General features: G+C 41.5%; 2 protein-coding genes across 10 annotated transcripts in view; one reads left to right on the top strand and one right to left on the bottom strand.

Moving 5' to 3' along the window:
* Positions 1-1,241: 1,241 nt before the first annotated feature.
* COMT (catechol-O-methyltransferase) lies at positions 1,242-27,033 on the bottom strand. Of its 6 annotated transcripts, none has more exons than XM_065692229.1 (5): positions 26,957-27,033; positions 8,216-8,498; positions 6,270-6,463; positions 4,881-5,012; positions 1,242-2,501 (listed from the first exon to the last, which is right to left on the bottom strand). In XM_065692229.1, the coding sequence occupies exons 2-5, from the start codon at positions 8,496-8,498 to the stop codon at positions 2,322-2,324; spliced, it is 789 nt and encodes a 262-aa protein (XP_065548301.1). In that variant the 5' UTR covers positions 26,957-27,033; the 3' UTR covers positions 1,242-2,321. The 6 variants fall into 6 exon arrangements, with proteins under 6 accessions (XP_065548301.1, XP_065548298.1, XP_065548302.1 ...); XM_065692226.1 differs by lacking the exon at positions 26,957-27,033 and adding an exon at positions 26,163-26,497; XM_065692230.1 differs by lacking the exon at positions 26,957-27,033 and adding an exon at positions 24,998-25,063.
* TXNRD2 (thioredoxin reductase 2) overlaps positions 26,170-27,396 on the top strand; it is a 35,426-nt gene continuing 34,199 nt past the window's right edge. For 3 of the 4 annotated variants that reach the window (XM_065692220.1, XM_065692219.1, XM_065692222.1), the window contains exon 1: positions 26,170-26,328. In XM_065692220.1, coding sequence (XP_065548292.1) covers positions 26,250-26,328 — 79 coding nt within the window. In that variant the 5' untranslated portion in view covers positions 26,170-26,249. Of the gene's footprint in view, positions 26,329-26,834; positions 26,855-27,396 lie in introns of those variants that run through there. The other variant, XM_065692223.1, reaches the window with a different exon arrangement.

Below are 27,396 nucleotides of genomic sequence, written 5' to 3'. Positions count from 1 at the left end.
CAGAAGTGTGGGCAAGCGGAAAAAATGTTCCTGGTGTGGAATTTGGTAAATAATCCGATGATACACACACTGGTTATTTGCCATGTGGGAGATACTTTCTAATGAATTAAAATACCTCTTTTATACAAAAAGGTGGCTGTTATATTTGCACATACATTACACATGCATTATTCACTAATGCATCTCTTGAAATATCCATGCTAATTCGACAGGTTCCCTGCTTCCCTGATTTTCTTGATAGTCTCTTGGACATTAATTTTGGCCATTAACTAGTAGTAGGAATGTATTTTTCTGATCCTCCCTTGTAAAGCAGAGGACATTCTACCCATTTACTCTTTTCACATCCTTCATGTAGCTGAGACTTTGGTTTGTTCATCAGTAGGTGTGAAGTACCCTGCTATGGCATGAGTGTCTGTTTAGGTGCAAAGGGGTTTAAAGCTAGAAACAAAAGAGGATTCTTTGGAGTCATGACCTTAGGTGTACATAAAAGAATGCCCGTCAACAGTATTTATCCAGATTTCCCAGTATGCTCTGGAAACAGTCTGCTTGATGGTTACTTTCTTTTGCAAGTTTTTCACAAGTTCCTTGGAACCTCCTGAAGGACTTTGGCCCAGTGACTTTGAGTTGAGCCTGGACACTAGGAGGACATGGTGCTGAGCAAGCTTACAGGATAAATCAGTTTATTCACAGTGTGAGATGGAAGTGTTGGAGCTCAGAGTTTGCTCCTACACAGGACAGCACAACAGAGTCACAGGGGGCTGCCTCTGCATAATCTAATCCAGTATAGTAAATCTTGTTTTTCTCAGTGTGACAGAGTTTAGATTGATGAAGAAACTCTCATAATGTGGCCTTCTTATATTGCTGTGAAATGCACACACTACAAGCTGGCTGGGTCACCCTGCTTTGCTTGGTCCATTTCTAAACTGCCTGTCACCTGAGTATGTTCTAGTTTTCCTTTACACTGTGGGGCAATCCTCTGCTAGGCTCATGACTGGTGTCCTGGAGGTGGATTTTCTGTACCACATAGGCCAGGAGAGACACCACTTCAGTAAGGTTGGCGGTAAAAGGAAGAAGCTGGTAACAGGTCTGAAAGAATCCATAATGGGAAAATGAGAATGGTTCTCCCTGATTTTTCACTCTCGTTTTCAATTGTTAGATCTTTCTGTGGCTGTTGCAAGGCTGGAAATCCCAAGTGCAGTGCAGAATTCATGGGAAACAAAGGAGGTCACGTGCCAGCTCTGTTGGTTTTTAGGGTTTATTTCTAAATGTGACCTAATATATAATCACAGCAGGACATGCCAGAATGCCAGTGGATTTCTGCATTGTTCAGGTGAGTGAGAGACTTCAGATTTGGGTTGTTGTCTTCTCAGGGCCAACCCTCACTATTCACATAGTGTTACCAGCACTGAGGTTAACCAGGGTGTGCAGCACCCACCTGGTAAAACCCATTCTCTCTGGTCTTTATTTTTATACAGCATCTTAAACATACACAGCACTTCAGAGTAAGCAGCTTGCCCTGTTCCTAAAAAGCACATACAATGTCTATACAGTATAATGAGAGGATAAGTAAATACGAGGGGATAAACAGCATTTTCTCAAGGTCAAATATTGTGTAGTTTTGGAGGTTTTGGTGTTCCTTTGGAAAGAGCCTGCTCCTTTTGACCTATTTACTATTCCAGTTTTCCCTACCTCTGCATGGACAGATTAATGACTTTATTTCTTTGTCCTCTGCAAAATTCTGTTCTGTTTTCTCACTGCATGGGTCTGTCTTGTTTCAGTCCATGCACTTCTCTCTCACATAGCAGTGGTTAACTTTTGCAGTAATGATGCAGAAATGTATCTCAGCGCAGTAGGAACCTTCATTGCATTAAGTAGCATGCTGGTAATTTAGCAAAATCAGGGCTCCCGAAATGGTCCTCTCACAACACACATGCTTTTTTCCACTCTTGATAATGATTACCCAGAACAGCTTGGGGATACGTATCTTCAGATGTTGTGGCAACTTTCTCCACCTCACCCTAAGCCCAAACTGTGGTGGAGCAGGTTTGAGTTCAAAGTAACAGACTGTGTTGTTTGATGACCTGTTGGTCAATGCAATGTGCAACACCTTGGGTTTGCTGAATTATGTGAAACAATGCAACAGACCTTTGAGCAGTTACCCTGCTTACTCCTGATTTTGTTTTCTGCCTGGTCTAAAGTGATCTCCACTAGCACTTGCTTTAATGACAGGCTCCAAAATACAAAAAACACCCCAAAATCTAAAGCATGGAAAAATTAATTTGTGCAGTTGCATTTACATGGTTGAGTATTAATGGCCCTCTTTATCCCAAAAACACAGCCTTTTCCATAGCATCATCAGCTTTCATATATTCCAGGTGAGATGGGTAGTTAGTGCATTGGAAATGCGAGTTGTTGCGGACATAGTTAAGGAATTCTGGAGCTCCTGGGATGACGACATTGTCGGCCAGAAGAACCGATCCCTTCCTCAGCAAGTTGCATTCCTAGAAAGAAGAGAAATTGCTTCATGGTGGCTGTTAAGCAGACATTGGCTTGAATGTAATGTGCTTTCATGTTAAACCATGTCATACTCAAGTGCCTGCATCCAGAACCCCATTGTACTACAGGTATGGAGGGAAGAAAAGACATGGGAGAAGCCGAGTAACTCTAATCCTTTGTGGGCGTGTTTAACATGCTAACTTTTAAACAATCTCATTAGAGATACTGATGACATGTTGGATCATTTGGGTCCTGAAGCAGCAAATCAAGTGCAGTGGTGGTGTGCAGTTTGCTGCTCAGATCATTTCAAACTATGTCTACATGACCAGAAAGATGGTTTTGTTTTGGCTCTCATGCTTAAGTTTGAAAACTTTTTTAATATGGCATAAAAATACTGTAGTAGTTTTTAAGGTCACCTGAGAGACTGGCATGGACCAGTCTGCTTGGCCAGTCTCAGCAAAACTCCAAAACATCTAAATGAATAAGAGATTTTCCGTGCTTCTTTTCCTTTCACCCTGTACATTCTGCCACTTTGTTCAGGAGCTGGGCATGAAGCAGGGCTTTTGCCCAATGAAGATCACTGACACATTTCCACGAGGCATAATTAACTTGTAATACTCACTTCAAGTGCAATGTTTATCCTCAGTTAACCTACAAACCTAATTTTTCCTGGTGTTTTTCTCTAGCAGAAGTTGCTTATCTGAGCTTACCAGCTGTTTTAAAACAGTCGGTAGTTAATCAGGCTGGTCGTTATCCTGAGGTTACAGGCAGCAGTTGTAGCCAAAACGCGGGGGATGGGTTTTCTTGCTCCGGATACATTAGAGAAGTTCTGTTGATGAGAGTGCTGAGGATACTGTTCAGCTTTCTGCTGTTGCCTCTGGTGACCCCATACTGGTCAGCACAGAAGAAGCAATTTTAGAGACAGCAAATACCCTCTGGTCCCTTTCTATTGCAGAGCTTATAGAAGCCTACAAGTGACAATATGCTGTATATTCCACTGGTCACTAGGATTTCAGATGCTTTTTGTGTCAGGAGTGCTGTCTGGGCCACTTCCGGTGTATATTTCATCTGAATATTTTACATTTCCTATTGAATATTCATATTGCAATACATGCTAAAATTGCATGTTAGAAGATCTGTAACAGCTAAGAAAATGTGATTATCTTTTCTTCATTTTTCTCCTCTTAATTTCATAAGGGATTTTTGCAACTTTGTGTCACAGTTGCATCAGACTGACCACTGTGATGGAACTAAACTACCTGTTTGTTTTGACTGTGTTGTGAAGGTTAAGCTGTGATAAGGAAGCACCAGCTCTTCCCAGTGGAAAGAGCTCAGTCATCCTTACACAGCCAGTTTAAAAGAAAACATTCTCTGGGCACAAAATAACTGTAGGGAGGGAACAATTTGTAAATTCAATAGTGGCTGTCCGTAACACCAAACAGATTTTCTTTTCAGCTATCGGGAGGACAGGCCTGAAATTAAAAACCAGGCAAGCCTGGATGAGAAAATAATGTGGATTTATTTGTGAAGAAAACAGTTGAAAAGTTACACTTCCATACATACAGGCGGAGACAATCTTACCAGCCTGCAGCTCAAAGCTAGGAGAGTGTATGTGCTGTGTTGACAGATACAGATGTTGTCAGTCTCTGTTACTCAACACCTGAAAATTCCTTCCTATCCAGCAGTCCTCTAGGAGTCGCTTCATCTATCATTGCCTACTGCTGTTACACATCTTGTAATGATTATAGTAATAGTTAAGGCAGGTTGGGAAGAATGAGTGTAATTTTTCCATAGTCAGGACTGGAGACAGTTGGACAGTACTTCCAGCAAGTGCCTGACTGGGGCAGTGTGCACTCCTCCGAAGGTTGTTTTGCCACCAATTAGGTGGAGCGAAGACTCCGAAAGATGATACCCAGCTGTGCTACCAAAATAGTGTTTCATTTGAAGGCTCTGTTGGCACAACAGATCCTCGCCAAAAAAGGGGTACTGAGGAAATCAGGGAAGTGGAGCTGAGATACGCAGGTCCTGAGTCTCACCTGCTCCCCGGATCAGGATGGTTTTGGGTCAAATCTTCCACTTACTGACCATGTAGACACTCCTTCTAGGGAGCTTAAGACCCAGACCATGCACTCCTTGAGCTAGGATTGTTCAAGAAACAAAATGGTACAACAGTATTTGCCAAGTCCTGAGCTGTGTAGTGTCAGCAGCTGTCCCTAACAAAAGTTCGGGATCCTTTCCCCAGAATCCCATTTTCTTGTAAGGTTTCTATTTTGGCTGCTATTCTTCATTTTACAGAGGATTTAGTCCTTCACAAAGAATATAGGCCTCACAGACACCAAGGTATTTGCTACTTTACTTTTAAGACTGAAATTGTGCAAACTGACCTGAAGCAGGATGGTGTCTGGTGTATATCTGTCTTTCCAGTGGTCCAGGAAGACAAAATCCAGAGTATCCACTTCATATTTTTTCTTCAGTTGGGGAATAATTTCCTCTGAAGGGCCTTCTAGGAGTCTTACCTGAAATGCAAATTCATCTGATATTTGAGAACCATTAAGAAAAAGCACGCACCTCTAGCTTATTATAAACTGTGGCCAGACTGATGAAAGAAGCTGCTGCACATTGATTTGTCAAGCAAGAGCCATATTCTGTGTGTGGAAGAAAAAAGTAGTAAGGAAATCTGTCTGGTTTATGACTCATAGCTGATTGGGAAATTAAATCAGATGGGGGAAATGCAATTTTAGATGTTGCTAGGGCTTCAGGCTCTCTTCAAGAAGTCAAGAAACGCATTAGAAGATCTCATGGTGGGATTTATTTCCTCTGGTTTTATCAGCTGAAGTGATTTGTCTAGTCGAACAGACAGGCACTTCTTCAGCATGAATCCCCTGACCTGCTGTAGATTTCAGCCTTGGGCTGAGCTGGGTTATAGACTGGAAATACCTGCATCCTAACCAACTGCACACAGTTAAGACACCTCAGATTGCACAAAATTTTATATATATATATATATATATGTGTGTGTGTGTGTGTGTGTATAGTGACCAACTAGATTTGGGTAAGTACATCTCATCTTTATCCAGTAATAGGACAAGGGGCAATGGGTGTAAACTGGAGCATAGGAAGTTTCACGTTAACATCAGGAAGAACTTCTTTACTGTAAGAGTGACAGAGCACTGGAACAGGTTGCCCAGGGGGGTTGTGGAGTCTCCTACACTGGAGATATTCAAGGCCCGCCTGGACAAGTTCCTGTGTGATGTACTGTAGGTTACCCTGCTCTTGCAGGGGGGTTGGACTAGATGATCTTTTGAGGTCCCTTCCAACCCTTGGGATTCTGTGATTCTGCGTGATTCTGTGATCTGAAGTCCATTGCACATAATGCCGCTCTTTTTTGTGAGCTGTCTCACATAACAAAGAACTTGGGAGAACAGACCTGATTATTTTGGTCACACACACACCCACACCCTTGACTTCAAACTGTCCTGACTCTCAGCTGGGTCTGTGTCATACTTGGGCCCCTGACTAATGCTATCAAATTTAGTTTACTTGTGCTGTATATACAAAACCACAGATGACCTTAGTCCTTTTCGTGGACACTGGTAGCTTTTCCATATGATCAAGCCTGATGGCTGAACTCTGCATGTTCCCGAACACTTAGAGTGTTACACTTGCTTGACAAGTAAAAACCAAATGTAAACCTATTCATGTTGTTTCTATGGGTAAAGTCCCAATCCCCATGTATTGCTTCCTCATACCAGTTGGAGACAAATGGTATTCACCTTATCTTGCACTCCAGCAAACTCAAACATCTGTTTAGCTATAGCAGCAAATTCTGGGTTGAACTCCACAGTGAGAAGACGAGCTCCTGCCTTCAGCAGCCGAGCAATCCTAACTCCTGAGTAGCCACAGTATGTTCCCAGCTCCAGTGCAACAGATGGACTGACCTCTTCCACTGTCTTGTCTAGAATTACACCTGCATCAAATGGAAATACGTTAACTTCTGACAAAATCAATCTAGATCACGTACAGAAGAGCCAAGTTAGTGACAAGAAACTTACGAAGTAAGTTGCTAAGCACATTCAAAAATTAAGGGTTGATGTCAAATTATATGCTATATTGCTTGCAAACTGACCTGTGATCAAGTTGATCATGGAAATTCTAAGTTTTGAAATGCAAACCTTCAACTAGAAAATATCTTGCTTAGTTTCACAATATAAACATTTTTGAGTGAGAAAGTGCCTGAATTAACTACAATATTTATAGTGTTAAAAGGGAAAAATGCAGTGGGTTTGTCTAAGAATTTATTGCAGGAACTAGCCATGTTTGTGGAACATATAAATCCTGAATTTTGATTGCTCATATTTGTTGCAACTGTTACACGCAGTATACAAAGTTTCTTATCCTATCTTTGCATGATACAGAGTTTCCTATCCTAAATACTTGTTTTTAAAGAGAAAACTGCAGTTATGAAGTTGCAAAATATTTGGATTCACTGGATGAATTCGAGGGATGGAAAACATCAGTCAACAACAACAAAACATTACCAAAATAAGTGGTAAGACACTGTGCTATATTCAGTCCTTCTGAAGAAAAGAATTTATTTGTGAGAAAACTCTTTCCTTGTGTGGCTGGAAACTAAATAACTATTCTGAAAGGTGAAGGGATCTTACAGTGAGCCATGGAATTTTTGCAGTGTACATAGAAATTTCATTATCTGGTACTTTCCTGGACGTCATTTGTTTATGAACAGTACGACGATGATGGTTGCTTCTTGGCATCACGTGGTCACTCCCAAAATCTTTGAACTAGAGACACGTTCATGATGGCTCTGATCAGAGGAAAGGTCATCTTGTCAGAGCAAAACTGGAGTGAAATCTTTAAGAATATAAGCCTGGTTGATCAAGGTTTAGAGTTCTAAGAATTTCCAGCCAGCCACCACCCACTGTTCTGTTGCCCTCAGCACCCAGCCTGGTATGCAGAGTTTCAAAAGCTGTACTCATGGCAGAGAATCTGTTACAATGCTTACTGTTGTATTTCATTAGCTATGTTAATCCCAGGCTAAGCAACTCTCCCCTGCAGTTCCCCAGCAAGAGGTACTTTTGTGTCTAATTCATAACGTTAACATTTTGCCATTACAGTTTTTTTAAAAGATTGTCACTTTCCTGCAGCTAATTAAAAAATAAATGCTTTGTCCACGTATTTTCCTTTAGGAGGCAAGAACAAGATTTACTTGCTAAGTAGCAGCAATGTCTGAGCACTGCTTCTGTGTATTACATGGGTAGGATTTTTCCCTTCAACACTGATTTGTAACTTATGCTTGCATACACAATGTAGTTTAAAATACTCCACGCTCCCATCCACCTCATTTACTATCTAAGTTAAGGATCTGAAAGTATTTCACATAATGAATTATGCCTTAAAGGCATCTTGTGTAAGAACTGAGGTATAACCCAACCTAGATTTTCCTCATAAATTGTCACCCTCTGCTTACACAATTGCAGTGTACAGAACACACAAACCCAGACTGGGTCCTGTGACTTCCTGGATTACTCACTGGATACACACAAGGCTGTCCTGAAGTTTTTAGGGGGAGGGGGGAGGTTGGGTTTTGGGTTTGTTTTTGTGTTTTCTCAGCAGACAGAAGTTACCATGTGAACACAATAACATGTCCTGTAATGCACTAGTCTTGAAGGACTGTTCAAGAGCTGATCCCTGCTGCAATTACCTTTCTCACTGCCCACGTTCATGGCCCACTCTTTCTCGGAGCAGTACTTATCTATAGCTTCCAGCACACTACAGGGGTCTCCTCGGACTGCATTCTGCAGCACAAAATTTAAAATCCTCTGTTCCTTGCTCTGATTCATGATTAAATTGGTAATTTTCTCCCGGATTATTTCATTCCAGAGAAGGGAAGCAGTGGGGTTTCTCCTGATGAGTACCACAATGAGCAGCAAAATGAAGAGCAGGAGGAAGACAATGAACAAAAGGACTGAAGAGCTCTCCAGCATCTGGAAGGAAAAAGAAAAACAGCCCAGGGTTAAGGTGGCACGGGAGAGAGCTATCCTTTTTTGTAAATACTAAGTTGAATAACCCACAGCCAACCATACTTGAACAGCAACGCACAGAGTTTAATTACGGTATTTTCTAGAGTAGCTGAAAATTGCTCTCTGTCACTCGGTAATGGATGGTGCTCTGTGGCACTCCCTTTAGAAGCCAATTTTACAGGCAGTCAACAAGTAGCTTTATTTAATGCTCTGGTCCCTTCCCCCACACAGCTGCTCAGTCCTGGCTTCATGCATGCCACTGCACAAGGAGCCTCTCAGCATCAAATCTGTTCTCTTTTTTCAAAGGATTTAAAACCTTAAATCAGAGCCTGCATGTGATCCCTTTTTCCTGTATTTTTGAGCACTGGGAAACTTCTAAGCTGGCCTTGGTGAGAAAATATGGAACATCTCACCCTTTAATTTTGAGCACAGTTATCAGCAGAAACTGGCCACTGTCAAGTAACATTCTGTTTCAAGCCAGTCTGCAGGTTGTGAGTTACTACCCTGCATGCAGAGCTCTATGCCACCACCTGCCCTTCTTGCATGCTCCACAGAGAAGCTGAGCTTGATGTTTTGGTAGGACTCCACCTGCCCCTTCCTTGCAGAGCCTGCAGCAGAGGGACCCAGGTGGAATGTTTTACAGAAAATAGAAGCCTTTTTCCTGCTTATAACACCTTTGACACAAGAGGTTAATCTGAGAACCAAAGATGCATTTCCTTTTATAAAGTAGGGATGTTTTCTCACTGGTTATAAAAATATAAACTGAATCCCTGAACCAAAGAAGAGCTCAGACTCATGAAATTGAAGAGATGTACAAAAGGATATGTTTTACTTCTGTGATCGGCCAGCTCAAATCATCTGATGGGATTGTGCCTGTTCTCACTCTGAAATTCAGTGTAGCAGCTGCAGGTGCCTCTGTGTGTGTGCAGCATGGGCAGTGTGTCTTTTTGAGTTTAGGGCATCTGAACATAAAGCTCAGCAGATGAGATGCATCTCACCCTGTACAGATCAAGCAGTAAATCCCATCAAAGCCATTTAGTCTGATGGATTTCAGATAAGCTAGTACACAGGGAGGTGCATTTACCTCCATTCAGGAGCCACAGCACAAAGGATCTCATAAAGAAAGGGTCCTTAATATTAAGCAATTGATTTAGCTTTCGACATGGTGCCAAACTGAGTTTTGGTTTGCCTGAGGACTCTGCGTGTGAAGTTGTACAACTCAAAACACACTTCATTTCTGATGATGCAGCTTATAACACCTCTGCTTTTCCCTCTCTGCTTCCCACAGGCAGAGCTGACAGTTGCATGCTGGGAGGACAGCACAGTTTGGAATGTGCTGCAGTTAGTATTTGGATGAATGACTGCCGAGTTCATTTGTTCTTTAAATCTAATTAAGCATTTGAGCACAAGTCTAAAGGATTCAGAACCCATTTCTTAACCTCAGCAGGCTGGATTCAGTTGCACTTCAAAAAAAAAAAAACTGTTACAGAACATGACACAACTCTTTCTAGTCTCTGATCCTTTCTATGAAGTCTCTTTCTCTTTCAGCCTGCTAAAATGGTCAACGCCTGCATTTGTATTGCACTCCACCAACCTTCAGCAAAACCAGTCCTCTAAGAGGAGCTACAACATCCTCAAAATGTTGGCCTAAATTGCCCAAAACCAGAGGTAAAGGGGCTATATGACTAGCAAATATTCCCCCAGGTCTCTTCCTGCTTGTTCCTGTTTCTCTTTTTTTCCCAGAATTGTCCCAAGAAAATTGTAAATGTTATATGTTGTCAGACCTCTGTTCTGCAGTAGGAGTTGGCACATACACATTACACACAGGAAAAATCTATCCCACTGCTTTGAATTTTTAATCATCATGCAGAATAGACTTTGAGTTTAGAAGATATCTGAGTTTCCATGGAGATATGCTCACAGTGGTGTTTGTTCACCCATCCACTTATCTTAGTTGCACAGCAAGTATGATTTGTTTGGAGCAGTCAAAAGTCTATTTATTTTGATTTTAAGTAGTAACCACTGTTAATGCTTACCTTAAATGCTTTTCTTGCAAAGTCTGACCTGAGACGTTTCCTTTTAGGGCTTGTCAGCATCATTAGCACAGAAAAATCCTGCTTCTTGAACTTCATGAACTTTATTTCCTAGCTAGTAAGAATCTGCTTCTCTACCTCAACAGGATCATCAAGGTCTGGATGTCAATTTTGCTTCTTTCCTTCTATGTACTAGTAGCCCTACTGAACAGGCCTAATTGTCCTACACCTTCCAGGTGGGACTTGTGCTCTTTCTAGTTCTACATGAAGATGTTCGACATTATCCACCAAGAACTTGAGTTGGGCCTTAGTTGATTGTATGGTCATTGTTGATGGATTTGGATTATTGACATAGTTGAGAGATAATTATTCTGAACCTGGGGTGAATGGATGGAGCCCATAAGCTATTTACTGAGGCCAGCAGGTATCTAACCCTCCCTGCCTCTGCACAATGGAAACCGTATGAGCCCTGCTTACCAGTGACTCACTTGGTGGCAGTTCAACTGTATTCAGGTCCCTGTAGAACTGAAGACTGTTGGTGTTCAGAATTATTTCATACTGCTGCCAGACATAGTCCTCTGGTTACAAAGGTACATTGGCATCCTCTGAGTACAACTTGCCACAGGCTGTTGCTTTGACACTGAGATTCTGCCAGTGTATTTGGGGCTGCCTTCAAAGATCTGCTGGAGAGCAAGAGCGGATGATATCTACAGGTGGTATATTTTTTGAAGAACAGCTTTCCCCTGTTGCTTAGTGTAGATATGAGACCATTTGCTGAGATTTCTCAGAACAGGGAGAGAGAGCATCTGTAGGCTATCTCAGGCCCACTCAGGAATGCTGAGATTTCTTTTACAGATGGGGAATGGATTGTGAAGACTTATTTTTATACCTTAACAAAAAGAAGCTGCTTGACAGTAAAATCCTACCTTTCCATTTTCACACAGTTACCCAGGCATGGAAGGGTATGTCAGCAAACCAGATTCCCATTGTCTTATTTTTCTCACACTACTACAGGCTTTATATACCAAAATTATAAGACACCACATGCTCAGAAGCCCACATAACAAAGAAGGACAGTATCTTCCTCTTTTGCAGCCTGTGAAATGCTATTTCTTAACACATCTCTGTTAGCCAGAGCAGAGCAAAGCCCTCAGGTTTGCTGGTCTTGAACCAAATACTTCACCCTTCTCCTTACTTGGACAGCAGGATCCTTTTAAAGATTTTGTTGTTCTAAAAGAGTGCACTTCATGCAGAGAAAGACTCCTTGTTTGAGATGTACATTCCCTGACTTTTCAAATGCATAGATTCCATTTAGGCTGGTGCAACCTGGCAGGTGTAGTGTGACATCCTGATACTGGCTTAACAAAAAGGTGTAAATTGGGATATGCTTCTGAACCACACAAATAGCCAAAGCCACCTGTTTCTTCTAGCTATTCTTTATGCAAAACCATAAGCAGCCCTTTAGCTTCTCTGGAAGGGCAATAACTGATAGTTCTGCTGCCACCTGGAAACAAATTCTGCATCTTCACCTTTGAAATCTTATCACTTCAAGTTCACCCAAGAATCCCCTCTGAAGGCAAAATACTGACCTGCATTACTCTTCTGATCTAGACTGCTGAGTGGCTGCTAACACTGGTTTGTTTACATGTTTTGTGTAACATATTTGTTAACAAGACAAAAAAAGCTATATGTGAAAGCTCAAACATATGTGACAAGGGGATGGTCTTGGATCTAAAACTTAATCAAGGAAGCATTTCAGCTTGGCTATTCCTACAATTAAGTGCTCGGAGGGATCCATTTCTTACTGTGCCTCAGATCTTTGCACTTCTGAGTCCTACATGAATGCCACCTCGTATAGCAGCAGAGCCCACCTGCCTCCCACAGATCCTTAGAGGCTGCTCACAGATGGCAACACCTTATATCGCACATGCTGCTTTTTTCCATTCCTAGACAAGTTCACTCAGTTTTGCTGTATCAAGGAATGTTTTTCAGCTGTTGGGGGGGAGGGTTTATGCTTATTAATGCTGTGTAACACCTCAGTGCCTTCACAAACTGTCATTATGGGTTGTTCATAGCAGAGCTCCTTTAGGAGGCAATTATCCTGAAAACCAGTTTCCAGAGAAAGTAACTTTTAAAAGGAGCAAACCAGAAATACCTTGGTTTTCTCTTCTTTTCCTTTTTTTTTTCTCTTTTTTTCTTTTAAACACTGTTTCTTTTTCAGAGTTTGTCCCTCTTAATCTCTGTCTTCTCTAGATGTGAGAATAAATTTTGTGATAGCAGGAGACTGTAAAAGCAGCCTGCCAAGAGCAAGAGGCATCAGTGATGGTCATGAACCCAGAGGGAAAAAAAATCTGTAACCAAAATAGGTAATTGCTTTCATATTCTTAGCTGAAAAATATTTTATATGAGAATTGTGTAATTCACCCAGTTTCAAACTACCACTACCTAAGAGACAGTCATGTTATGACAGCTTTAGAAAATGCAGCTGTAATTTTAGCTTTAATATGGATTCATGAGATTCATTAAATATGCAATAAAACTGAACTTGCACATAGTCAAATTTCCCATAACCACTAATCACAAGGCAGTTGCGCTTATTATTTAGTGCTTGTTCTGAGGTTCCAAATACACAGCTTAGCACTGCAACCTCTTCTGTGCATTAGAAACACCATGATAAAGTGAGCCTTCTCTTTGAAAACTAAAACTTGAAGTGGAAAATAGTAGGCAAAATGAAAAATTCAGCAAGGGAATAAAGAAAAAACTGGAGGGATAACATTATGAAAAGGAATGAATAACATCTATCGCTAAATCTGGTTTTGAGAAGACAGAGTTTAAAAGAAAACGTATTAAAATTTCATGCCCAAACCTGTCAAAATACTGACGAGTCTTTCTAAAGCACTGGGTTATTTTCTTATGCATCTAATCTTACTCATTTTGGCAGGTTTCATAAGACCAAATCATAACTTCACAGTGCAGTTCAGCAGTTTTCCCCTGTTGCAAACCATAACCAAACTTGAATGGGAGCACCTCTGCTTCAGCTTACAGAGATTTAAAACAACACTTTCAAAGAAAGAAGCAAACAGGAGTTGTGGGTATCTGCTGCCCCAATTTATCTGCCCTTAAAAATTAAATACCTAAGTCATTCCAATGGCCATAAATGAAATCTCAAGAGACTGGCCCAGTCCTGGGGATCTATTATTATGCCAGTAGTTGTTTAAGTTAGGGGATTCACTACCCCCTTACTATTACAGGAGCTCCAGTTTTTCTAAAAACATAAAAATGCCCATGTGATGGAGCACAGAACAAGTCATCCTGTTCTTTATTTGTGTATAGGTGACTCCAGCCATTTCACCACAGGTTACAATAAGGGTCTTTCAGTACTGTTATTTATCAGTCCTTTTAGTAATTTTTTCCAAGTACTGTTAAAAAAATCACTGGTCTTAGAAGTCCCTGAAGTGACAAAATAAGGATTATAACAATTGGAAACATTAATGTTTAATGTAACTCCAAGTCACCAGATGAATTAAATCAAGATTTTTCTCAGTGCTTCATAAAAACCGTATCAAGTTTTTGCAACACTGTTAGAGGAAAGTGTATGGAGATTTGGCCTGAACTACTGACTGCTACTGTTTCAGACTCCAAAACCACCTCCCTCTGCTAAAAGCTGATATTTACAGAGAAGAAAAACAAACATGTTGAAAGTAAGCACCTTTAAATGCTCTGAGTTTTAATAAGGACATATGACTTGGTGAGTTTCACATTTAGTGGATTAAAAAAAGTATTAAATTTGAGTATCTAACTTCTGAAGCTTAGTTCATTATGAATAATTAACAAGGCTTTATTTCCTACAGATGCAAAAATAAGATGACAGGTATTAAAATACTTGGGAGGTTGCAAACTGTTGGATAGAATATTTTTTCCAATCTAGTTTAATCCTTATAAGCCTCATTACAGAAACTCTCGTCACAGTTTTAGCTTTGAACTGATACTGTTTTGCTTTGTACTAAAAATGAAGTCCTAAACATAACCACAAAAAATACCCTCTTCTACAAAACCAGCATGTACATAATTCTGCTGTTCCACAGGACTGGAATGAGAGTAAACTTTGTGATCCTGAGTCAAGGGGCTTAGGGTTGAGTCTCATCTTGGCCATGTTTTTCTGATTTGATCTTGGGTGAGCTGTCTTACCTCTGTCTTTGTTGCCAGAAGAGTAAGTTTAAGTTAGCACTACTTCTATAACTTTCAAGGTGTTGCAAAGCTGAATTATTTTTTGTCAGAAAAATGCCTGCTGTGGATATAAGGTTTAAGGTCAAACTTTTTAAAAGCTTCTGCCTAAATTATGCCTTTAAATATCTTATACACTAAAGCATGCAGAGGATTTGGATATAAGTAAGGACATGTTAGCTCTTTCAGAAGCAGTGCAAAACAATGCAGAAGAGTCAGCACATTTCTACGTTTATTTTAACAATATCTGTTGCTCTGCACTAGGAGATCTGTGTCGTGCCCTGACTGGGACTGGAGTCCCTGACTCTGTCCTGTGCTGTCTTGAGTGAGGCAATCTCTGTTTTGTGGCATTTTGTTTTTCTTGATCTTTTCCCAGAGCAAAAAGGCAGAGTATTTTGGACAGAAAGCCTGAACTAACTTCTGCCAAACACATTGTATCCTGTTGCTGTAGGCAACACAATTCAACAGCTTCGTAATTTAGTACTTTTAAAGGTCAAAAAAATATCTTTTTACCTCCTATTCTTTCATTATTGTTTAAGTATTTTCAAATGAGTGCAACACTGTGAAGAATAATCAGCATATTGCCAAATGTGAATAGCTTGTATTTCAATGGAAACTTAGTCTGGGAATTTGACATTCAGATTTTCCACTGACATCATAAAAACAAGCTGAACAGACTTTATATAATTTTGCACTAAGTACTTCTTGTATGAAATCTAAATTTCCATTTTCCTATTTTTTTTTTTTTCAGATTACTATAATTTAGCTTCACTACCATGACTACAAAAATTCTGACTTCTGTAAATGCAAAGTTCTGATCATTATTTTTTTCCCCTTAGGCCTTTGGTCTTGTTCTTTTTCCTTTTCTCATGTTGAAAGGAAACAAATACAGATTTCTTCTTTCTGAATGAAAGGAAAAGAACACAAAAGTGCCTACTGCCTACTTGGGTGCTCATCAACTAAGCTTCATAAGGGTCTTTATATCCATTCTCTTAATTTCAATTCAGATAATTGCTACCAACTTAAAACTCCCTTCACAGTAGCCATTGTCTAAGTGGTCTTCAGTGCTATCACCCAAAGGAAAAGGTTTATATAATGGCTATGTGCCCCATAAAGAAGTTCAGGGTTTAGAATAAACTGTCCACAAAGAGATGCCTCATCTCCATTCAACAAGCAGGTCCGTGTGGATCTGTAAGTTTCTGATCCGGTCTGGCCTAATCACACTGCATGATTTAAAGTCACAATTTAGGGTGAGAGAATTCTTCAAGGATAAGAAATGCACTTTACCAGGCTTTGAGCAAAGACAGCTTTTCAGGAATAAGATCTTTGCAGGTACCCCTTGGAAGCATTTGCTCCTGGTAGTTGTTATTCCCACTTTAGAACATTAGATGCATTTGTATTATTTGTACTAGTATTTGAGGCCAGTGGTGGTTGTAGCTCAGATGAACTGTACAAACCCCACCTGGGAAGCAGTGGACTGCTAAAAGCACAAAGTGCTTTGCCCTGGCAGCACACTATGAGCTGGACTGTAAAAAGTTTTCCTAGCTGAGACTTTAACGTGCCTCATTGTGTAAAACTACCTCCTACTGAATGATTTTGCCCCAGCTAGAGATATGGAGATTTGGGAGAAAGGGCTGGCAGAGGAAAGACCAAAATGGCTAGTTATCCTCAGCATAATCACCTGCAATAGACTTATTTCACATTCTCTCCTTATACCACAAAGATCAAGTGCTGAATCCTCAATGTCCCAAATCCCCACTGTGTGCTACTGCCCTGCTTCCAAGGCTACCAGCTAATCTAGTGTAAATCTGTCTCTCTCCAGCACAGCTTTCTGAGCTCTACAAGCTGCTCTTCAGGCCAAGGGGAGTGCACAACTGAAACCTGGTTAAACACTCACTGAAGGACCTGAAAGAGTAGGAAGGAAATTGCTGCTGAAATAATGGCTTATCTCTATGGAAATGAACAGCTTTAACAGGCCAGGCAAGGTGGGATCACCACAGCACAGCAGGTAATCAAAGCACTGCGTGGGAAGAGGCAGCATAACTGAAACAAGCTCAGGGCATGAAACCTTGGCCTCAAATCCTGAGAAAATGCCCTCCCCAGAAAACTAGCTGGAGTGGCAATAGGATGTCTCTTACTTTACCTAGAAACTGCTTCCTGAGAAATCTCTTCTAAGAGAGTTCAAGCTAAACGGGTATGGAATGCCTCTCACATTAAGATCTGGTTTCAATGACTGCTGCCAAAATTATGTTTTTTCAGAAAATTCCAAGTCAGTTATAATTCCAGTGATCCTGAAGGATTGCTGAAAGACAACAGTGTGAGACTGGCAGAGATAAACCTGATACCACCTGCTAAAAAATATTGCTAAACTTGAGTGACAAGTAAATAGTTTGCAGGTTTAATATGGTTAAACTCTTCTTCCACTGATGCAAACTAAAGCTGTATGTTGGCAAAATTTTCTTTTGCATTTAAATACTGCGATGTTGTGCAAGTGCGTGATAGTCTGAATGTGGTGGCTTTGTGAGATGAGCCCACAGCTGAGTAAGCAGAAAAAAAGCAAGGGTAAGTGCAGCTATGAAGTAAAGGTTGTTTATGGAGATCATCGGTATGACATGTGCTTGACAGTATTGGTAAATACAAGGGGTTTTATAAAGGACAGAAGGTAAAGAATGTCCATAAAGGGCATCAGAAAACTACTTCATAAGCAGCAACTCTGCTAGCGAGCAAAAGTACAAGCTTTTTGTCTGTTCTTCACAGACATTTTGCTGTAGCAGAACTCCCTCTTGAGAATGAAAACTTCCATAAAATACAGCTGCACCAACACATTTATAAAAGCAGCTATTCAGTCAAATATGACTGAACTGAAGCTTGACTCACTTCCAGCTTTTTCTTGAATACAAATGAGCACCAAATTCCAGCATACTTACAGCCGTAAATTACATTTTCAATTTAGCTGGGGTTATCTCATTTCTTTCAACTGTCAAGGTTTACAATACAGTATAAATGCATTACACACAAATAAGTCCTACTCTTTCTCTGTGAAAGCTGTTGCTGCCCACGGACTGGCTTCCTGACAATGAGTACCAGTCAAAATGTGGAAAACACCGCTCCTTTCATACTCGCCACTGTTTAAAACAGTGACAGTATCTACGATAGCAAATTGTGTCAAGCCTGAGGAGTAAGAAAATATAAATAGGTACCTTTCTCGGTACAGCAGAAGCTGTTCCCTCCGATCTTTTCCTGTGCTGCTCTGCTGTGAATTTTATAGAATAAGAGTCCAAGAGCCTGCAGTATTCAGTCACGTTCGATCACATCACAGGAATAGCTTATCAGTCCTGTTACACAGACTCTAAAAGGAGCAGTGTCCTTTTCTCCAACTCCTCCTTTCACTGGTTTCTGCGCTCCTTAAAGGTGCTCAGTGCTCTAATAACCCTAGAGAAAGCTGTTCATCTGTCCCCTAATGACAGTGTTCTTGTTACCTAGTTACAGCACAGCGAATGCTGACAAAGTCAGGTATGAGCCAAATCTGCGCTCAGTGTAAATGCATTGTGTTCAATCAAGCAACTCCACAAATGAATTTGGCCCAAGGGATTTAGTTCTCTTTTCAGCTCAGATGTGGCATGCCTCAGCCAGTGCAGAATTTGTAGAAACAAGACCTAGGCATGTGGGTTAAATATAGAGTGCTGCTGGGGGGAGGAGAAGTATGTATACCAAATCGCTTAACAGCAACTACAGAAGGAAGTGCAATCAATACATTATAAATAGTACATTTGAATTTGTGGAGCTTCTAGGTGGAAAAATATTCTGCTACAAACGGCTCTAAAATAAAAGGGTTATTCTAATAAGCCTTGTCGTCAGTTTGACTGTCTGTATTGTTTCTTTCAAGGTAGAAACAATACAACCAAGCTGCAATTAAATTGCACCATAGAATAAAATATCAAGAAAAAACCAAAACCCACACACAACGTGGTGGAAGTTCTCTGCTGTAATCTCGCTACAAAACTCAAACCTAGTTAGCAAGTGCTTGAAAAGCTCTAGCCTAGAAACTTTTAAAAGATTTTAAGAGTTTGGATTACATGTGGCAGAAACAGGAACTGAAGATCTGAAAACAGGCTTTGTCACATGATGGGGGAAGTCCTTGAAAGAACAAGGAACTACCTAAGAGCCCTTTAAGTGGAGAATTGAATAAAAAATTGTGGGAAAATGAGGTAGGTGAAGATCAAAGTGTTTTTAGTAAGTTAACAAAACATAACTAAGACCCTGCATTATAGCACAGTACTTAATACAGAGTAACTTTGAAGTATCCCTCCTATGTATAAACAGAGATTTAGTTCAACAAATAATTTTCTTGTAACCTAGACATCAAGAAGAACAAAGAATGAACTAAGCAATATTGCACTCCAGCTTCACTGACAGTAGTTTCCTACCTGGTCAAAAGCTGGTTCTGAAAGCATGACATGTTAAAGCATGATCCCTGATGCCACCCACAGTTAACATTAACTAAGAGTTTCTTTTACTGCTGCTCTGTAGAGAAAAGAGTTTAAATCAGCCAAACTTATTCTATGCACTGACCTGGTTCTGTAAGCTATTCTTTGGAGCCGTCCTAGCAATTAACTATAGGTAGCTGTGGGTGGTATCAGCCCAACTTATACTTAGGAGCAGAAATTTGTACCAAGACTTACCAGATTGAGCAGTGTCCTCTGACAATGCTTTTAAATGATTTTGAACCTTGAGCTGAATCGTATTGTTCAGGCTAAAAGCATGGGAGGAGCAAACTTGCTTCTGCGTGCCCACAACTGTTTACTTAGATGATAAAGGCTGTGCCTGCAGAGCAACCCTTTCTGTTGTCTAGATACTTAATTAGCTAAGTAAAATGGGTGAATGGCAATAACTGCAAATTAGATAAAGGCAGAGGTTCAGTTAGTTAAACCACCCAAACTGTGAGATAATGTCCATAAGTTGCTTCCAAGTTAAGAGAGAGTTGAACATTTGTAATACATTATTATGGGATTTTTTTTTTCTTCAATGGAGGTTTCTTTGGTAGGATGTTAAACATTGGCTTATACCTTTATTTAAATCACCTTTTTGCCTATATATGTATGGATTTTTTTGTAAGTTTCTATTAACAATGCTATACAAGCTCCAGATGTATAAATTTATACCATGTTCACATGACTTATCCTTGTCTAGATAGTAAAAATTTACCCTGACAGTAATACATCCAGGTTAGAGAGCTGCGGACAGCTATAAACATCTCAGTTTTTTATAAATTTTTACATTGTACAAATACAATTTTTATTTGGGGACAAGATCTTAAAAAATGGATTTGATACTGCAGAACATCGGGATCCTGCATTTACAGGGCACATTTATGGGAAGATGTAGACCCAGGATGTCTTAGCTTGGGAGTAACATCACACGAATGACAGCAGGTCAGAGTAACTGGCTAGTTCACACTGAACAGCTCTGACAGTTGACAGAATTCAGCTCAGATCTGTTTGTACAAACTTGAGAAGACATTGCTAATGTACAGAGCTCCCAGTCTCAAATGGAGGCTAAACAGCTGCCATCACGTGATGCAATGTGGCAGTGCTAGCCCCACTTGCTGTGCATAGCACGGAGCTAGAGCCTTCCCAGTAAATCCATGCCTGGCATATCAACAAATGGCATTCCCTTCTTCTAACAATCCTGACCAAAGACTGGTTTTTAAAAGGCTAAACAAAGGGAGACAGGAGAGCTAGCACATTATCATAAACCCCACAGATCATGTGAAACAATGAGTGGAAGAAAATTCTTTTGAGCTTGAATTTTCAGAACAGCAGGAGGGATTTTCTTTTATGTGAATTTGCTGTTTTCCACAGTCAAATTGGTTTCTCTTCCTGAGAACATGTAAAAGAGGAATTTTGAGAAAGGAAGCATCACTCTTGTATGAATCAGGAAACTGCCTGAAGATATCTAAAATAGGAAATAGCTAAAAGGGAAGGAAGATGGCCAGCAAAACTGTACTCTAAATTTTAACAAATAAAACAAGTAATTAGACTGGTTTGTATTTATTGTTTATCATAAAAGTTATCATGTAGGCTGAAAAAAACCACCCCTTCCTGCTTTCAGAGACTTCATAACTCCTTATGAAAACTCTGAAGCTCAGTTAAACCTACCATATTTCTGTCTTTTCTCCCCTCACTTTTTTGGTAACATATGTTGAAGCATTTGAACGAAGTTAAAATTTGAATTTGTGTTACTTGAAGCTTCATCTGTTTCTGCAGTTTTTTCCCCTCACTTGCAATCAATTAGTTGTTTAGGAAAAACTATGAACAGAAGATTCTGTGTTAAGGAAGGAAGGAATAAAATAGCATAGATTAAATTCTGAATAACAACGAGTCCTACTCTCAGACAAATTTCTGACAATAAAAAAAAAGCAAGCCAAGGGGGGAATAGCAACAAAGCTGAAATATTAAACCATTGCTGTTGATTTATGAACCTGTGCACAAATGTTTCCAGCACAGGAAACACGGTTAGCTGAAGGATGTACTATTTGTAACAAGATGTCCTTCTGGGTACTTAGCTTACATTAGAATGGTTGGTTTTCTTTTAGAACTGCATTTTAAAATGGAATTTATATTATTACCTCATGTAATTCTGTCATGTGTGTAACTTTTCTTAGGTTACTCAATGTAGTTGGTTTAGATACATTTACAGACCTTACATTAAAATTTATTAGTTACTGGCATATGATATTTGTCCCATCCTAACAAAATGTTGTAAACTCTGTAGACTTCATATGGAAATCTGATCACCACCTTGATCTCATAAACCAACATTAGCCACCATCTCCCTTTATCAGATTGACTGAACTCTCCTAAAGGACGATTTGTCAAAGCTCTTCAAAGCAGTTATCAAAAATGCAGAAAAATACAGTGGAGCTGGACTGTAAGTAAACAGCCAGAGATTTCTGTGTGCCAATGAAAAGCAATACCCAATAAAACATAATATTGGAAAATTCTTGCCATACAAGTCAGTTAAGAAGCCTTAAATAAAAGTGATAAACATGCTCCTGTTTACCCAGGATCTGTGTCTTTAAATAAGGATCCTCACTTGCCAGCATAACCCCCACATTCAAATGCTATCCACATATTTCGCGATTTGAATCATCACAAGTTTTTACCTTACTTTGAAAAAGGTCCAAGGACTGATGACTGACCTCCCCTGCTACCATTTGTTCTGCCCTTTTTGTAGCTCTGGGACATGGTTCTCGCAGTTGCCAGCAACTATGTCACTGTTTCCACTTTTGGATTCACCATTTGACCTGCCTTTCTTCCACATGCTTTTTCTCTCCATCCTCTTTCCTCCTTAATACTATAAAGACACCATGCTACACGCTAGTGGAGGAACAGCATGAGCAAAATAAAAAAAAGGGGGTAAAATCAATCACAAGAGAGCTGGTAAGAACCCAAAAAGTCCTACGTCATGTACAAATCTCTTAGTTCAATCAGTGATCCAGTACAGTTCACTGACAGTCATGTAAACTGGTCATTAAGTCATGCCACAAAATGCAACTTCTGATGTAAACCATTTCCCACCCCACCCACTAAAAAAAGAAGCAATGTGATGACTTCCTAAGATGGTATCTACCTAACAGCTCCCTTCTTTCCCCCACCCTGCCAGGCTGCTACTCTGAGAGCAACACATAAAGCAAGCCATACCAGAAAAATAGGAAAGACAAGAAGACATGTTTGAAAAGTAAAAATTTCTAAAACATTAGGTGGAAAAGGCATTTGGTCCTGGTTGTCTTCACAAGGAAGAATTTGAGTAAGCCATTGATAACTGTAACAAAAGGTATTTCATATGAAGGAAAAAAGTACAGAATTCCAAGCTCTCCTTAGACTAAATTAAAAAAGAAACAGTCTGCCTGTTAACAGAACCAATTCATGCCCTACAAACCCCCTATTTTTGTTGAATGGATTTATATACATATACAGTGGTGTTTCCTTTGCACTTTTAATACCACCCTGTTTAAAGTACATTGAATAAACATCTCCCCCTGGAAATAAACCAAACCACATGTAATGTATCGAGTTAATTTATGACTTTAAATATGAGTAGCTACAACTGACAATTCTGTGGAAATATGATGTTAGGTCTGATAGCTATCTTGTAAAATGGTTTTTTAATCCCAAGCTTTGAAAAAATATGATTTCACTGCAGAAATGCAGTGCTTCATGTAAATGATTCCTGATACTAAAATGTATTTTCCACTAAAGGACTTAATGCTTACTTTCTTAAAAGAAATTAAGACATATATTATATATTTATGTAAAAAAGTTATATCACTAATTGATCAGCTTAATGCTAACCACAAAAGAATTAAAATATGAGAAAGCTACAGGAGCTGAGCCAAAGACGCATTAGAAACCACACCTGATAACTAGAATCTGTCTCTGATGCCTGAGAAAGGTTTTTCAAGTGTAGCACAGACACACTTGCTCAGCGCTTACTGCAGCAAATGTCAGTGGCTACTCCTTTTTTTGATACTGTCACCATGAGCAAAACCTATTCCTTGTTGTTGATATGTGCCTCTCTCAGTCTCAGTGATGAAGCTTGTGAGAATGTGCAAGAACAAGCAGGGTGATGTTACACAGATTTTGTACTTTCCTCTGAAGATGGCAGCTGTGATGGGAACGCCTTAGCCTGTGGAACTGCACAGTGCTTCATCCTTAGCTGTGAGATACAGCCAGAGAGCTGGTGACACCCCAGCTTCACATGGTCTGGCAGTGGCACAGAGGCACGTATTGATAGTTCCAATTCCCAGATGACTTAAGGATGCCAAGGGAAAGCAACTGTTTCACTTTCAAGTAAGAAAAGAGAGGGTGTGTGCTGATGTGTTTAGGAACACACAGACATCTAGAAGAAGCTACAGTCTTGACACTGCTGCACAGGCTGTGGTTCACAGACTCCAAGCACTGGAGAAAAAATGATCAGTAATGTTAGCGTACAACATAGTTGTTACAGTGGATATTGGGCCAAGTTCCTATCGTTAAAAGAGTTCAGAAGCATTATTCCAAATTTATCAATTCTTTCCTAAACTGCCACTGTAGGTGCTGTTTAAAGGTAACTTTTTCTATCTACATTTAAGGCCTTTTCTTATTAGCAAAATACAGCAACGCTGCAGGGACATTTCTTTACGTAAACTTGTTTTTTGCTTGGGGAGATTTAATTCTACCCTTGATCCTACATGTCTGAACTAAATGCTGTGTGAAGAGCACATGTTCAACACTGCCTGGTTCAATTCAGAGTACTGGCTAAAATGAATAGCTAAGAGAACTTTGCAGATATGTACCTGAAAAGCATAAAAGATTACTATCTGAATAAGCTGGAGATTTCTTTAGTTCAAAAGACTCTCAGGATGCTCTAGTCATGTCTGTCCACTGCTGCTGCAGTGGGTAAGAGCATTTTTAGTTATTTATTGATTAGTGCTGCAGGAGGCAACAGAGAGGGAGTTTGCCTTTTTTTGTTTACCAGCAGTGACACTGGACAAGTCATCAATTCATTTACTAACGTGACAGTAATTTCTGTTTCGTGTATTTTCAGACATTAATGAAGAAAAAACAATCAGACCTACACTGGAGGTGATGTTAGTTCTACAAGACTTGGAGTATGTGATTTTCCTGCCATTTCTCCTCAGCTATGGACCAGGTGATTGATGGTTTCTGAAACTAAATGGTTGGATGCTGCCCCCTTGTGAGCTAGGCCCTTGCTCGGAACCAGCTGAACCAGGACGGCCTGAAACGTTTTTCTGCCGCCTGCTCCCTCTCACTAAGAAAAAGTGGCAGATTCCTTGTCCCAGACTCCAATTTGACTATTTATCACATACGAGTCTACATACAGCAGCAAGCTGGGTCACTCCCGTGCTTCAGTAAAGGCCAACAGCCAGTAAATCTGAATGAGAAAGACCTTGATCCCTGTGGCATTGTTCTGACCAATGCCTACTTTGAGGCCTTTCACCTTAGGCTGCCACAATACATACAAGCATTAATAATTCAGCGTTGCCCTTGTTTAATCAACACTGGGCAGGTGCACAAGGAAAGGAGACGCTGCTGAAGGCTGTGAAGCATCAGCAGTGCTCTGACAGGTCATCCACTGCAGATATCTGTACCACTGCAGTTAAACCCTGTGTTAGAGCTGGTTGTGCTGCTCTGGTTCACTGACCTGTGTAACACGGCCCACTCCGCCATTTCGCTTGAGGAAGTTCTCTCAGACCCGAGTCCCTGCTGCCTGCTCCCAATGCTGAACAGATCTTAGCCACAGGAATAGAAACTACATCATGTGTTGTCTGTAATACCTCATGGAAGGGAGGGGCTTTATTCAAACTGATGCAGAGGGTTAACCAATATACAAAGGGGTTAGAGGAATTTGCTTGCTTAAACAAAAGTATTGTCTGTTGTAAACACCTATCACGCCTAGTACACAGAACAAAGGCACAAACTACTGATAAGGGGAGAAGCAGAGGTGTGGTTCCACTGATAAGCAACTATTGACAAGGAAAAGCGATGCCTGAGTCTATTGATAAGGGGGAGCAGCAGATGGTTTATGGCTGGGATACCGACCAAACCCTAAGGCCATGCGCGAAGATTAAAAGGTGAAAAGTTTAAGAAGAGGAAGACTCATTTACTTCATCTTGAGACCCCTGCCCATGACCAGAAGGGGGCACTGCGCAGGCGCAAAGGACCTTCTAGCTCATTATAATATGAAGCGGGGATAGATACTAAATATGTGTAGGCGTATCAGTAATCTAATGCATATGTATGCCTTAAGGGAATAAATGTAAAGGAAGAACGACCCTGGGGTTGCATACTTTGGAGGAGCGATCCCCATGCACCTCAGCGCTGAATAAAGCATACCTACTCTACAGCTTTAACGAGTTGTGGAGTCAATCCGCTTATCAAAACCACCTTATCAGAAGCTTTTAACTTTCAGGCTGCACCTTAGGAAGGAGTGCTGTTACAGCGGGATATGTAGTTCCAGAGAGGAAACAAAGCTCTGAATGTTGGTAAAGGTTCTGTGCAGTTGCCGTTTTCCTCTTCTTTCCCGTAACGCCCTCCCTGAACCCCGTTGCAGCAGCATCTCGGAGGGAACCCAGTCAAGCAAAATGTGGGGCTTTTTCCCTTCCAAACGTCTGAGTTCAGCGCAAATGAGCTTGTCCAAAGCCAGAGACTCTGCCTGCCTCAGAACAGGCCTCCCGCAGCGGCTCCAGAAGCCGCATCCCCCGGCCAGACCGAGCGCTCCCGCCCGTCGGGAAGCGGCCGCCTTTCCCCAGCGCCGCGACCCTCGCGCTCCCCTCTCACCCTCCCGCCCTGCCCTGCCCTGCCCTCACCGGCCCGGCGTCACACCCTCCGCTCAGGCGCTGCTCGGGCACCTCGCAGGGGTCCTGGCTCGGCGCGGGGGCCCTTTGCCGTACAGCATGGCGACGCTGTGGCGGAGGCGGGAGCGTCTCCTGGGAGTGCCGGGGCGGCTGTGCCGTGCAGTACGAGCCCTCTCAGGTACGGGGCCCGCTGGGCTCAGGGGCCGCGCCTCCGCCTTTCCTCGCGGGGAGCCGTCTCCTCCTGACGCTGAAAGCCCGCTAGAAGGGCTCGCCTCAGCTCTTCCCACCCCGCACGGCGGGAAGCGGCCCGCAGACGCTCTGCTTGAGCCACCGCTGAGGGGACCGGAGGCGGCCTCCCTTCCTGGAGGCGGCATTCTCCTCCCTCAGCGGCCGAGGAGGGGAGGGTGGGGAAGGGCTTCCAGCCATAATGGCTTTCGGAGGCCCCTTAGCCCCGGTGCGTCTCTCGGAGCCCGTCCCTCGGTCCCTGCGTTGCTGAAGGAGTCCTGGGCTGCAGGTGGCTGTGAAGTGGGCAAGGCCTCCTGCGCCCCGCGGTGGGGCTTTCTGGAGATGTAGTGGGGTAGCCCGAAAGTCAGCCAAACCTTTCCCTCCGGCTTAAAACTCCAGCGACAGGGGAGTGTCAGCTTTCCCAGTCCAGTGTCCACCTGAACTGCCACGAAAAGACCCCCACCCCAGTGGCACAGCTGGTACTGGATGCTGCGGGCGTCAGCTGTCCCCCCTGGCCCGCTGACGGCTCTGAAAGCAGGGGTTGTGCTGGTACCCTTGCTGAAAACTGAGTTACCGCTCACCTGCTGGCTTCTCCTGCCGCTTCAGCACAGTTCTGGCAGCGTGAGCTGCTCTGTGGGAAGGCTGAGGTGCCAGGCGGGCCAGCTTCCCTCTGAGCCATACACCACACCCCTGCGAGGCCTGCGCTGTACCTGAGGCTTTGTTAGTCTGATAAAGTGACCCTGATGAAACATCGTTGTGTAGAACTTGCTGTAATATAGAGGCAAGACCTGTACTGGATGTCAGTTGCAACTGTCTAATCACACAGAAGGAGTTTCTTGGGACATTGTGTAAAAGTCTAATCTATTTCCTCACTTCTTTTGGATTGCCTTATTTCTGTATTTCATTCATAAAACCCGACTGCAGAGCTTAATGATTTTTTTTTGAGAATGCTTTGGGACACTATAAAAATACAGTGCTCTAGTAAAGAAAATCTCAGTAGTGTACTTTTTCATATTTACCT

The sequence above is a fragment of the Lathamus discolor genome, chromosome 12 (genome assembly GCF_037157495.1).
Source record: "Lathamus discolor isolate bLatDis1 chromosome 12, bLatDis1.hap1, whole genome shotgun sequence".
In the NCBI taxonomy this organism is placed as follows: Eukaryota; Metazoa; Chordata; class Aves; order Psittaciformes; family Psittacidae; genus Lathamus; species Lathamus discolor.
The sequence above is the reverse complement of the archived record's forward strand: the minus strand, read 5'-3'. Positions and strand labels throughout refer to the sequence as shown.